General features: G+C 39.1%; 1 protein-coding gene across 1 annotated transcript in view; it reads left to right on the plus strand.

The window, feature by feature from the left end:
• LOC130581134 (dynein axonemal assembly factor 11-like) overlaps window positions 1–2619 on the plus strand; it is a 55567-nt gene extending 52948 nt beyond the window's left edge. Inside the window, exon 15 of the mRNA XM_057379066.1 lies at window positions 1451–2619. Within this exon, the coding sequence (XP_057235049.1) occupies window positions 1451–1637 (187 nt within the window). The 3' untranslated portion in view covers window positions 1638–2619. The remainder of the gene's footprint in view (window positions 1–1450) is intronic.
• The last annotated feature ends 11371 nt before the right edge of the window (window positions 2620–13990 follow it).

Genomic DNA, 13990 nt, shown 5'->3' on the forward strand with positions numbered 1-13990 from the left:
ATAATTCTTTTAGTACTAGAAAAATGGCATAGAGCTGAAAGAGGTGGTTAGGCTGGTGAGAGCCTCCTCTGGTACTCATGCTTTCCTCAGCACAGCATGGGAGCAGAGGAGGAGCCCTCCCATGGACCCCCTGCATCTCTCCTTCAGTGGGACAGATCCTGCAGTGTGGGCTCAGATCTCCCAGAGCCTTGATGGARAAGCACTGGCAGAATTTGGAAGCTGCCCTGCAAAACACTCTCTGTTTTAACAACTAAAGATGGTGTATTTTCCATTTAAAATCTTTTGTTATACTTTATTTACAAATTTCCATTACCTGTGTTGCCATCTGAGAAATTCATTCTGTCATGCCGTGACTTTGCCTCCCTCTTGTTTGTTCTGTTTCTAAGGAGCCTTTCTGATCTCCTGGGTAAACACAGWTTTCTCACATCTCTGAAGAGTGAGATGCTGTCCTTTATAATGCTGAGCTGGGAATTGTGACTCAGGATAAAATRGAGTATGAAGATGTACGAATTGTGCTGTAATTTGAAGAAATTTTAATTGTACAATAAAATTTTAATTTTGCCATTTTTTCATGTAAACAGTTACAAACTGCATGAAAGTAGGTTAGTTTTTTTCCCATTTAATCATTGAGCTCCTCTATTAGAAAAGAACAATGAAATTAAATGCTGCAAACCAGAGAGTATGTTTCAAATCTTTGATCATCATGGGACCTGGAGAGGTTGCCTTTATGAGTGGCCTGTACACATGTTTAAGTGTTATCTAGAAAAGTATCCTTAATAGGAATAGAATCTGAAAATCTGAAAATTGTGTTAAAACTCTGACTTTTCTTATAATTTAATTTTTTTTCATAATAAAAACATGGTGAGGATTCATATCCTCATATTCATATTGCCAAATATAAAAATTAGCTGATCAAGGCAAACAAGTTCTTACATTTATATTTTCTCTGTAAATGAAAGTATTTCTGTTTTCCAAAGAGGGACCTGTCACCTGAAAATTAATAGACAGCCAGTGTGAAGGGACTGTTAAAAAGGAGCAGGAAAAAGAAAGAATTAAAACAATCAGATTTTAAAAAATTATTTTACATCAAAACCCAACCATTTGTACTGTGATACCAGCAGTAACCATGTTCTGATATAAACGGAATTACAGATATCAAAAATTAACTTTTACAGTTGGAAGACTAAGGACTCTTTTGTACAAAATCTTAGAGATTTGGTATTACTTTTATGAGTTTACACTTACGGTTTTTATAGCAATCAATTTTCAAGTTACAGGAACTCTTAACCCTGGTTTAATTGGAGTCAGTAACAACGCTCATACCAARGTCAATGTGTTTATAAACAGGCACCCAAAATAGAATTATAGAATTACATAAKAAATTCAAACAGTTGTCTTTTATTTGACACTGAAATTAGATTTTTTTCCATTTATTTCCCTCTTTTCTCAGGAGTGGGCAAGTTGAGAAGTTAGAAGTGGATCCCAGTAAATATTCATTCCCTGATGTGACAAAGATAATCCAAGAAAAGGAACGAACTGGACAGGGACCTATAAAGCTACARCCAGAGAAGGTTACAGAGGTTAAGAAGAGCTGTGTTGATTTTGAAAATAATGAAGAYATTCCTCCCTTAATTTGAAACATTCTGAAATGGTCCCACTATATGTAGTGTGAATGTTTGTGTTGATTTCACGATCCTATATGTAAACAAAATAAAATAGAGCTGAAGTTGGCAATATCATTACATTTCTTACCAGTAACTTTTTTATGCCAGTTTTCTGCTGCATTTTCTGTTAATACATTGCTATATAAATTCTTTTTTCTAGATTGTTTACTAAGTAAGTCTGAAATTAGAATAGGGGCCTTATATCAGATTGTCAATTCTTCAAAGAATTTGCTGTCTGGGCTGAAAGATGATACATTACTGTGGAAAAAGAGAAAAGGAAGGCAGAAAGCACTTGTAACAAGATTTATGATTTTTCTCATTAAACTAAGGATAGGAAAAATCTCTATGTATTCTTTAAGTGTCTTCATTTTCATGAAGGATAACAGTAGAAGAAAAGAGTATTTTTATGAGTGAAAGATATTGCTGTTATCTACCATACATCACTGAATTTCCAGCATACTGCAAAGCTCCTGGATTCTGAAGCTTGTCTAATAATGCCACTCCTTGAAGATTTTGGGAGAGAATAAAGAGAAACTTCAAGCAATAAGTAATTTGAGTGATATACATTATGTTGCTTATGTATTTGTAATTGTTTCTTTATAAAGGAAGACTTCATTTGGTCCAGCTGAAAGAAAATGCTTCAGATTCAAATCAGCTTTTGCTTCTAGCCAAGACCAAGCAAAATCAAGAACAGTCAAACAATATTTTATAGTTAGAACTTGTTTTCATCCTTAAGATAGAAAATTAATAACTTGTATTTATAACTGAACCACTGCTTATGTTGCTGTCTAGGTTCAGATAGTGCCCACATTATCTGCAGCACGCAGTCAAGTTCACAACACATTCTGTGAAAGTGCTGTATCCCTAATTGTGAAAAACATCATGCAGAAATCTCAGCAGTTTGGATAAAAATMATTCCATTGAATTCTGGGATTTTTTTATCCACTCCAAGTGCTTTATGATTCTTCACACATGTTTAATGTAAGATAAAGATAAATAGTCTATCTTAAAATGCACTGAAGAGAAGCAGAAAATATCCATCAACTTAGGCTGAGGGCTTGAATCRATGCATTTTCTTCAGTTGCAATTTGAAATGGATATAGGATTAAAAAAAATGAAGTTTCATACTAATGCATATACTAAAAGCTGAAAAGAAAATTTATATATCACAAAGGCATACTCTTGTGTCATTCTGGATTTTTCTTTTGCACTGACTCAATTTTTCCAACTCCAGAAAAATTTCTTCAATGATACAAGCCTCTGAGCCCTGGAATCTATTTAATCAGGTCTGCTTGATTAATGGAGTATAAAAACATCAACTGCTTTTGCAATATGTCCCAATTCACTAGAAATGCCTAATCTTGCCAGCTAACTATGGAGAAGATGTATTAAATTTTTATCTTCTGATCTCACTGAGTAGTAATATGTGTRTAGGGTGAACATGGGTCATTTTCTGGGTTGCACATCGAAGTGTCTGTACTTGGGATTGCACARGGRKKGSMRKKGGGSYKSMRGRWWKTKGGGGACAAACAGGTTCCAGCATGGTGCAAAGGTGACAGCGGCAGAGTCGGAGGAGCTGAGGACGGAACAGCATCAGAGGGACCCCAAAGGGAGCTGGAGGAGGAGGAGGGAAGGAGGGGCTGCAGGCTCTGAGAAGGGATCTCCCCACAACAGCCCCAGAGACAGCCCTTGGAGCAGAGACCCCCTTGCAGCCCAGGGAGAGCCTGGGGCTCCTAAAAGTTGGTGCTGTTCTATGTTATTGTGCGGCCCTAGTAGGAAAACAGGCAACAGATAATATAATTTTTAGCAGTCAGATGGGCAATTTATGTTTTTATTCCTTTCAAGTCTGCTTCCTTTTTTTTTTAAGTTTGAATTTTGCTGACCTTGGGGTAGGTGAAGAGCAAAGGCTTCACCACTTTTTTGAAGACAAAAATCCGTAAATTTTGGCAGCAGATCCAGAAATTTGTTAATTCCCTGTAATTTCATTGATTGCTGTGGGGATTTCCTGATGTTTCTGTTTTGCAGCTTTCCTCTTTTTCTTCATTCTAATTTCTGAAAACCTTGTAGGGACAATCAGCCTTTCAGATATTCAGCCAATATGGATGAACCTGTCAAGAGTTTCAGAAAATTGCAGAAAACAGGGGCATCCATGCAGGCTGGTCAGGTACTGTTATTTTATTTTCTCATAAAGAGAGAGAGATAAAAATYAATCTCTAATGTCAAACCAAAGGATATTATGATTGGAGGATCTTTCCCCATTTCAACTCAGTTCTATTTTTCATCTGCTTTTATTTTGAATAGATTTTGCTCTGTTTTGGGGGGAGAAAATTGCTGAGGTACAATTTCACCTCATAGGAAAATTAATAGCAGGTATCAAAATATACTTGGAATGACTGAAGAAAGATTTGTTTCACATGACAGCATAATCTTGGGATCCAGACTCAAAACTGAGTATATTCTGAGAATCAGCTTCAATAAACCTCTCARTTGTGTAAGGGCCATGGAGAACACAAGCAGAAGTTGATCAGAAATGAAATGCACGAGCACAAGATGACACCAGTGACCCRAAAGAGCACAAACACACCTTACAAAATCACTGATCACTAAGGTAATGCARGTTTGAGAAAAGAAGACAAAAGAGGACAAAGGATACAGCCAAGGTAGATAAAATATCCCCTATATAGTGAAAATGAAAAGAAGATAACAAAAGGAATAAAAGATGGACAGAGCCCCCACCAGAGAAAGGAAGAGCAAAGAATTAAACTCCAGCATTGTCTCCCCCAGTTAAGGATGTGGCAGCTGATCAAAGCCATTGTGCATCTGCAACATGATTCTCTAACTTAGAGCAGACAATAAAATGCTGGTTTTTGATTTGCCACTTGCCTCATTCTGCCACTGCAGACTCAGCAGTTGTACATACAGCTTTATCTCTTACTATGTAATTGGGTTAAGTAGATTAAAATTTCAGAGAGYAACGAGTGTGCGTTGTGATATTTCACCTCTAACTAAATGACTGTGTGAATTTTAGCAGTATGCAATTGATGGATTTATTCATCATCCAGTAGACAGAGATGGATGGGGTTAATGACAAATTCTAGCAGGACTGAAGGAAGATGTGTARTGGTTCAGGAATGACCTTGGATTTGCTGCAAAATCATCCTCTTGTTCTAAAACTGGGATGGGATATATGTTTTGGATTTACCATCAGAACTAAAGTTTTGTTGATGCACAAAACAGAAATTATCTGGTTCCCTCCAGCACTAAATTGGTTCATCGTGGTCAAAAAAAAAAAAGCAAAAGAAGAGAATCTGTTACACTATGACAAGGGTAAAGGTATCYAGCGTTTCCAATTAAGCAGAGCAACATGCAATAAAATAGCAAACTTGGTTCAAAACTRGCTCTTGTCTTTCAGTCTTGGCTGGATTTCTGAACCTACTCAGTGTGGGTAATTGTACTGGACATGCAAAATATGCTTTCCCACTGCACATTTCAAATGATAACTCTTCCCATGAGGGGGAACTGGTGAGTAGCAAATACATTTCTTAGTGATTAATGAATGTGAATGAAAACCTTACGGGGCTTTAGTCTTTTTCTGAACAGTTGCTAAAAACCAGGTATTTACTGCCAATGCTAGACAGGGTAACTTCACCCAAACGAAATCACCAAATGTTCAAATTTGGAAGGGGTCTGTGGTGGTCATCTGGTCCAACTTCCCTGCTCAAACTAGAGCCAGTTGTCCAGGGCCATATCCAGATGGCTTTTAGAATATCGCCAGGGATAGAGAATTCACARCCTGTGCAGGCACTTGGTCACCCTCACAATGAAAAAAAGAAGTGTTTCCTGATGTTCAGAGRGAGCTCYTGTGTTTCARTCTATGCCCACTGTCTCTGGTCCTGTCACTGGGCRCCATCTATTCAGAGTTTRATTGTAAATTATTTGTGAATAAATGCATTTCTTCTGTTACAGAGTTCTCTGTAGTTTGCAGAAGCTTATTCTYATTTGCAGCACCTGAGCAGTACAGACAGAACACAGCTTTCTCCTTCCACTTCTGATACACCCAGGCAGAGTGAAAGCTCAGTGAAGCTGAAATCTAAGAAAACAGAATTTATATTAACAGAGACAAAAAGTATGACATAATTTAGAAAACACAGCTACTCAGAGTGGCAATACATATTTTACTTTTTAAAAAGCAGAAATGATCAAAGATATTATTAATGGCAGAAGTGCTGCTCTTGGTTGCACAGTTGTGTGCTGGAACTATCTAATGATCATCTGGGATCTCTCTGAGGCAGATTTTGTACAAATTGTTCCAGCATCAGATACGTCACAGTCAAAACACTGTGAGAGCCACAGAATACATCATGTCTGGAGAGGGTTTACTGTGTTGTTTTCAGAATCACTATGGATTACCTGAGCTAATTATAAAACATATATATATGTATATATATATATATATATATATACATATATATATGTATATATAACCCTAGGGTTAGGGTAAGGGTTAGGGTTAGGGTTAGGGTTAGGATTAGGATTAGGGTTAGGGTTAGGGTTAGAAGGACTAGAGAAGCAAGGAAATCATGTTAGACAGGGCATAGTTTCTTTTACCTTATAAGCCTTTCCTACAGACAACAGCAACCACCCACTTACACAGAGGCACACATTCATTTAAAGAAATTCCACAGCTCCTCCATAGAGGAGCCMTGATGTGTTGGGAATTGGCAAGGGATCAAGTCCAAAGCCTTTGACTCTCTTTAGAAGATGGTATAGTACAGAACCAGCCCCTGCTTTGTCTAGGTATTACCATGAYAGTTTGCCCTTGGATGAGCTCAGATCTGCACAAAGTGACAATTTTTCCATATAGGGCTCTGTATGGAGATGTCTCAACTTATGAGGGACTTTTGTGATATTTGACAACAGCTTTTGTAGCGTGCAGCATAGGACAATCATAACAACAAGGTCCACATTGGAGCTTGTACTGCTTTTACTGGAAATACAATTTTCAGTGTAGTAAAGCCTGACTGACTGTGAGTCAGTTATCTTGGAAAGTTATGGCATGTATCCTATGAAGTGAAGCACTTAAAAACTCCTCAGCTCCAAACTTTAAGATCTTTCTCCTCCAAAACTTCATAGAAATATGTGTCTAWAGGGGCTGACTGGTGAACATTTGCCTAAAAAGATGTGAGCTGTGGCTATGCTTTGACCCTTTTTTTTTGTGCACTCACTGCTAACCATCTGCAAGTCTACCAGAAGCATAATTATGCCTGTTTGACACTGTACATAAATTAGTGTTGGCTCCTCTGGTTTTGTAACAAGGCAGGCAGCCATCTGACTTTTTAATTAAGGATTTCACTGAGATTGATTATAAAGTTMCAATATGCTTCCATATTTAAATGAAAGTGCGTCAGAAGTATAAAATTTTCAAAGGGAAAACATCCATGGACATTTATCAGTCACATATGAAGTATGGCTGAAGTGAAGCATGACATCAGCTATGGAAGAAATCCAAGCTGTCTCCTTTTCCTCCACCAAAATCCAAGCTGCAGTGGAAATCCTCTAAGGGAACCAAGCCCTTTTCACTAATTTTTTTTAAAATTGCCGTGAACCTAAGACTCTGTACTGTACTTCTGAGTATTTAAAGATGCTGATATCCTGCACCATTTTCAGAACTTCCTTATGTGTGCTTATGCTCCGTATCTAGTTAAAGCTTTAGCTATTTAAATGCTTAAAAGTGTCACCCTTCCTTATGGCTGTAGTAAAAGCTATATTCATCTCACTAAAATTATTTTTCAATATGCTAAAGAAAAATCTGTGTCTTTTTAAATTTATGCTCACAGTTTAGCTCAATCTGGGAATTCATRTATGAAACTCAGTCACCGTCAAACRTTCTTAAAACTTTTCCAAGTGTGCCTCAAGTACAGATCTGGAATATCTTAGATGAATTAATGAATATTTTTCAGTTTCTTACCTACAAAACTCGAGTTTCAGTCTGAACATTCTCAGAGTAGTAGCAAAGTACCAAAGGCTCCTGTGACATATTAATATGTACCTATAGTTGTGAAGGTGTTGTCAGATTACTTGGTGCTAACTGTGCCGGGGGGGATTTCTGCAGGGCTGAAGGTAATTTCTCACACTTTATCAGCTGTGTTGAGATACATAATTACATGTCTGCGATCTGTAAAGCAAATTCTCCCTCTTTATCAGTGTTTGACACTGGATGCTTAACGACCTGGTTAATCAAAAACAGATTATACTGTTAGAATTAATGAGGCATTGAAAGGGTTTAATGACTGAAGGAAGATTTTTAATGCCTGTTTCAAAGGGATTACTTGGACTAATACGTGCTCATAAGTAGTACAGAAATGTGTGGCGTGGAAGTCACAGTTTTTCAGACTCTGGGTCAGCTCAAACCTGGTATCTCATCACTGAAAATCTCAAATCTAGCTCACGTTCATTTGATAGACAAAAAGCTCTTTCTTCTTTCCCATTGTATTAATTCAGGGTTCAGCGTAGAAGGTTCAAGGACAGCTGGCAAAAATGGCCATTTAAATCATCTCAGGACTGAAGTAGGAGAGATTTTATTATTGGATATGTCTGAATCACAGGACTAAAGCAAATTACTACATGTGGTTAGAGACAGACAAGTCTGCTTATTAAATGAGCTGTGAAATTAGTTTCAGCAACTGATARCTCTTAAAATATCAGATCTTTAATTTGTCTCTGGGGTCTTGAATCAGGAACAAGTAGTGCATAGATTGGTCAGATAGATTTAGGTTACAGCTTTCCCTCTTTGTTAAGGCTTTCTATGGCATTCTTTGAASTGGATTTTTTCTTGGATTGGGAAAGAGGATCCAAAGTATTGTTCAGCCTGTCCAAAGAAGGGAYCTGTGTGTGAACACAAGAATGAGTGTTCTCCCTCTTTCTTGTGCTGCACAATGTTCTCACTACTTTTGTACTTCCTTGCCCATTCTGGGACATGATACAGTGGGTCATTTCAGGTGGTTCTAAGAATCTGTTCCCTGAGATTGCAAACAAGGGAACAACAAATGGAGATAAGCAGGAAATCTTCTTCAAAACTGACATCCAGTCCTGAACTAAAATCAGACTCTGCCAGTCCATTTCCAGGCTAGTGTTCCTTGTGAATATGGKGCTGGTTTGCATCTTTCATGCTGATTTTAGAGTTCTTGGTTAAAGTTTATGGGAGCTCTCACCACTTTTGCCAAAAGAATTTGAGTAAACAGCTTAATGTGCAAACTAAAGCTTGAATTCTGCATCTAGCATGGTTTATTGTCAGGATGAGTCATTTAAGGAAAAATGCCTTTCCAATAAGAAATTCCCAGCACTCATATCCACAGGTGCTTTACTGCAGGACACCACACATTAACCCCTGCAGTTTCCCAGGAAGATCCGAGCTCTACTGTTTTATCCAGGCTCTACTCACTTCCCGAGGAGCCCTGAAAATGTCCCAGTTTCAGCTTAATTGATGGTGAAATTATTGGTGAACTAAACATCAAAACTGGAAAAGATATGCTCATCTCAGGGGTGATCATATGAAGAATTTTGGATAAAATGATATACATCAGTCACTCGATCCAGCAGTGGCAGAGCTGAGCATTTAATTCAGAAACCCAGCACTTTAGGGCAGGAGGCACAAAGACACCAATAAATTTCTTATGCCATTGCCCACAGCAGGAGGTGTAAGGAGGACCAGATGAAGCCAAATCAGAAGTCCATTCAGCCCAAGATGTGTCTCAAGAAATATCCAGTTCAAGCAGGATATTTCAGGGGATGCAGTGAATAGCAATGTACCATGTTGGAAGGCTATGTGTGACTGTCCCATCACACCTGCTAACCCTTGAGGGACACAAGTTCTCTTGCACACTCCAACTTTGTCCGGCCCCTTCCCCTCATTCTGGGAGAGGCAAAATTCAATTTTGCATACCCTGCTGGGAAGACTTGACACTGTTTTGTATAAGAAATTTTGAAAAGARTGGTCTTTCCCTGATACAATCTCAGTCAGCAGCTGTAGGAAAGCCTGACCTAGGGGCTAACATGCAATTATCTTTGATGGAACACTCCTCTGTGAATCTGTGTTGCTGTTATTTCACACTAACTATGCTTATAAACCTCCATTCTGTATCCTGTGGCTACAAGCTTTGTGCTTTAATTATGCATCCTGTAAATATTGGCTTCTGTTTTAAGCCTATCAACATATCCTTGGGGATTCCTAGTTCCTTTGATTCATCCTGTTGTTTGTCTCAGAATCCTTTTCTACTTCTGTTACATCCAGGACTGAGTGGGGCAAAATCCAAGTGCTTGCTYTGTGGTTTTACACAGCACCATGTTACCGCTCACTTTTCTACAGATTCCTAATGGTCTCTTACCTTTTGAATACCACCAAGCGCTGAGTCCAGGTCTTTTTAAAACTGCATATGATGAGCTAAATTTTAATTCCTGAGTTTCAAAGGCTAGACAAGRACTTGCCACTATGTACTGGCACATCAAGCTGGTTTCAGTAGAGTTATTTCCCSCTTTGTATTTAGAGACATTTTGTTATCATTTCCTTCAGTCACTCAAGTCCTTGGGATTTTCAGACATTTTTGTGCTCTTCTCAGGCAGTTTGAGATATGATTCCTGCAAGCCRTTTTATCACCTGACCTTATTTTAACAAATTCTATCACCTCATTGTTCATCTCTTTTTCTGGACTGTCTGAGAAGGTGTTGAGCAGCTCAGCTTTGAACCCAGATCTCTCAAGGGATCCACAGATAATCCTATATTGTGAAAACTCTGGKTTTTTTTTTATTGTGTTTCCTCTCTTTAAGAAATTCTTTATCCTTGAGCTTTTATCCTTCCTTTTTATGCCATGACAGCTTAGCTCCTTKTCCTAATCTTTCAACCTTGTCAAAAGCTTTCTGAAAAAATGAATGTCTTACATCAACTAGAACATCCTTTTCCATATGCTCAGTAAAAATATTTCTATTTGAGTTGAAATATTGACAGTAAGATGACTGGCCATTTCAATTGCTTCCATATTTAGTGTCTAATCTKAGATGCCTTTGGAGCCAGTGATTTTTCACTTTTTCAATAAGTGATCAGACTCTACCTTTAGTAATGTCCTTGCAGAAGTCTAAACTTGAACTCACCAGTTCCTGCTTAAAAACTTGGTTTTTAAAACTGTGGAAATCTATGAACAGAAGGTAGAATACAGCAGCGTTTCTGATTTATGCTGGACAGAGACTGATCACAAAAYACAAAAGCAAGAATTTCAAGCATATGTCTTCAAAAAGCACAAAAGAACTTTCCTACTTCCCATCCAGCGTTTATCAAGTCAGATGAGCTAAATGCACAAGATTTTTTCCCCCATGAAGGCAGATGGGAWGACAAGAGACAACGGCACTTGCAGATAAAGCAGAGGAGAGAGTGTTGTCCCTTCTTCTGGACTGGAGTTGAGGAGAAARCAGAACATGCTGAGATGCCAAAGGTACTGAATGCAAAAARCCCTTTGAGCATTTTTGCCCATGTMACTTCCTGAGAGTAAATTGTTGGGATGACCTTGGTTCCACAGCAATCTGGCTGTTCAATGCTTTTCAAAAATGTCATTTTCAATTGGAAGGTCCCTCCAGCAGAAAAGTTCTCCGACAGCTACAGATGTGCATTTTTAATTTTACCTTTAGAAACCCCTATTCAAAATTTTTGATTTTTTTTTAAAGGTAATGAACTCTTATTCCACGCTGGAGCTGGAAAGAGCTGAATGTTCTTGTTCCCCTTAGACTTGAAAGAACTTRCAATTTACATGTCAATAGTCTTTAGTAAATCCACTTTGTACATCATTTGCATGCCTTTGACTGCATGACAATTAACAAATTAGTATCTGCATATAATGTATCTTTCTGGGAAATGGTAAGAGGTCAGTGAGAAGCTTTACCATATTCAACATGTTCATTGGCATTTCAGGGTAAAGCAATTACAGTGTCTACACTAAATTTATTACTGCACTCTGTAAGGGGATTAAGACCTTGGTAGTTTAACCTTGATTATTCTGGTAGTGTGATATAGAAATATGGCAGACAATAAAAAAATGCAAGAGTTGTTTAGGCCTTAGTCAAGAAACTCATTGTRAATTCCATTGTAAAGAATTTTGGAGTGAAGCATGACTTGGGAGTCCAAAAATAGCATTTTAAATGGCAAATGTATCAGTGAACCTGAGAATATCATCAGGAGCAAGAGTTGGGGTCTGAATACAGGAGTTGAAAACAGCTGTTAATTCTTGCACTAAATGAACTTGAGTCATTTTTATTGGTCTCCTTTGTTCGGTCATTTCGACACCAGACAGGCTGTGCAGTGAAGAATCCATGCATGGATGTTGAGTCCTTGGAAACAAGGTCTCAGATGAATTTTTGAAGAACTTATGCACACAAATGCATTGATGCAGCACAAAGGTTGGATGTGTCAAACCTTGCTCAAGTGGGACTAGAAGAGTAGAATAGGAGWGAGTAAAATAAAAATGAATAAAACAGAAGAGAATAGACTGCTTCAGTTGGAAGGGACCTGCAACAAGCATCTAATCCAACTGCCTGATGAATTCAGGGCTCACCAAGATTTAAAGCATGTTGTTAAGGGCATTGTCCAAATGCTTCTTAAACAGTGACAGGTTTGAGGCATTGACCACCTCTCTAGGAAGGCTGTTCAAGTCTTTGACCAYCCTCTCAGTAAAAGAATCCTTCTTTCCAATGTCCTTTCTGAACTTCACGACACTGCTTTGAACCYTTCCCATGCATCCTGTCACTGGATCCCAGGGAGAACTGCTAATCACTCCCTCTCCCCTTCCCCTCATCAAGAAGCTGTTAGAGAGCAATGAGGTCACCCCTCAGCCTCTTCTYCAAACCAGACAAGSCCAGAGCCCTCAGCCTCTCCTCACAGGATGTGCCTTGCCACCCTTTCACCAGCTTTCCTGATGTCCTCTGGGCACAAAAGAAGAGAATCTCCATTCCCTTTCGCAAATTTATTTAAATTGAGGACAGCAGCACTAATGTGTGACAGTTCAGACAAACAAAGTCCATCCTGAGGAAGAGTATTCAAACCTCCCAGGATGATGGAGCCCTGAACCTCAGCCCACGTTTGCTGCCCTATCTCAGGAGCTGCAGARCCCAGCAGAGGCAATTCCAGCTGGTGCTCTCCTGCAGTTCACATGTCCATGCCATGTGTGCCTTGGTGACAGATRTGTTCTCCTCCAGAATGCTTCCAAYAAACCACACCCTAAYGATTGGTGTTGCTGTGGGTATCTGCTGTGTCAGCTCTGCTGCCTTCACCCTCATATTGACCATCAGGTGAATAATTTAACCCTTAATGTGATCTAGGACCTAGAAGACTGTTGACATTTCACCTACTTTGTCTTTTGCTCTCTCTTTCTCCCATCACATCTACCCAATCAGCAGTGCTGCTGGAAGTCCTGGTTCTTCATCATCAGCCTGTAGGAATTCTTCAGGCCTGTGCAGAGCTCCAATGTCACACAGAAAGGCTCCCATGAAGAGCTGACAGCAGCATGAGGGCTCAACCTTCAGCCTTGCTGCTGCTCCAGCCTGGTTCCTGGTGGTGTATTCAGATTCAAACAATGCCCTTGCTAAAAGTTTAGGTCTTATTGCCCCATTTATGTTACTTTATTTTATTTTTTATTTTAACTCGACATATACCCTGCAGCTTCCCAAGGTCTCTTATACCTGCTTCTTTCTCACCAAGGACTTCTATAATCCTCACAGGGTTGGTGGAGTTACWTGGTCATGGCCTCATGGTCCTCATTCCCTCTGCTTCCTCTTTTGAAGTGGGAACACGTGAGTTGTAGGGCAACAAAATTTGTCCTTGTGGTGATAATACAGAGATTTTTAGTGCTTTTACAATGTCAGACTGACAAACCCACATTTTCAACACTCTTTAGACATGCAGAGGGTGAGGATACCCAGAAAGGTTGAAATTAAATAGGAGGAGGGGACATGTGGAGAACTGGGYGTGCTGACAACTTTCAGCTGGCTTAGATTGGATTTTGTAAGTAGGATACAGTTTGGATCAAACATCCATGGCTTTCCACAARCTTCCCACTGCAATATCTGTCGCCTCACACTCCATGATGACTGTCAGCCTTCTGGTTTGGGGTGTTCCCACAGGAGAGGTAAAAAGTCTGCAGCATCCCGAGCACCTTTTTTGAAGACTTTAGGCTGGTGGTAGTGGATGGAATGTGGATGGATGGATGGATGGATGGATGGATGGATGGATGGATGGATGGATGGATGGATGGATGGATGGATGGATGGATGGATGGATGGATGGATGG

This window comes from Malurus melanocephalus, unplaced genomic scaffold (genome assembly GCF_030028575.1).
Source record: "Malurus melanocephalus ecotype Western Australia unplaced genomic scaffold, MMel_1.1 scaffold_385, whole genome shotgun sequence".
Taxonomy (NCBI): domain Eukaryota; kingdom Metazoa; phylum Chordata; class Aves; order Passeriformes; family Maluridae; genus Malurus; species Malurus melanocephalus.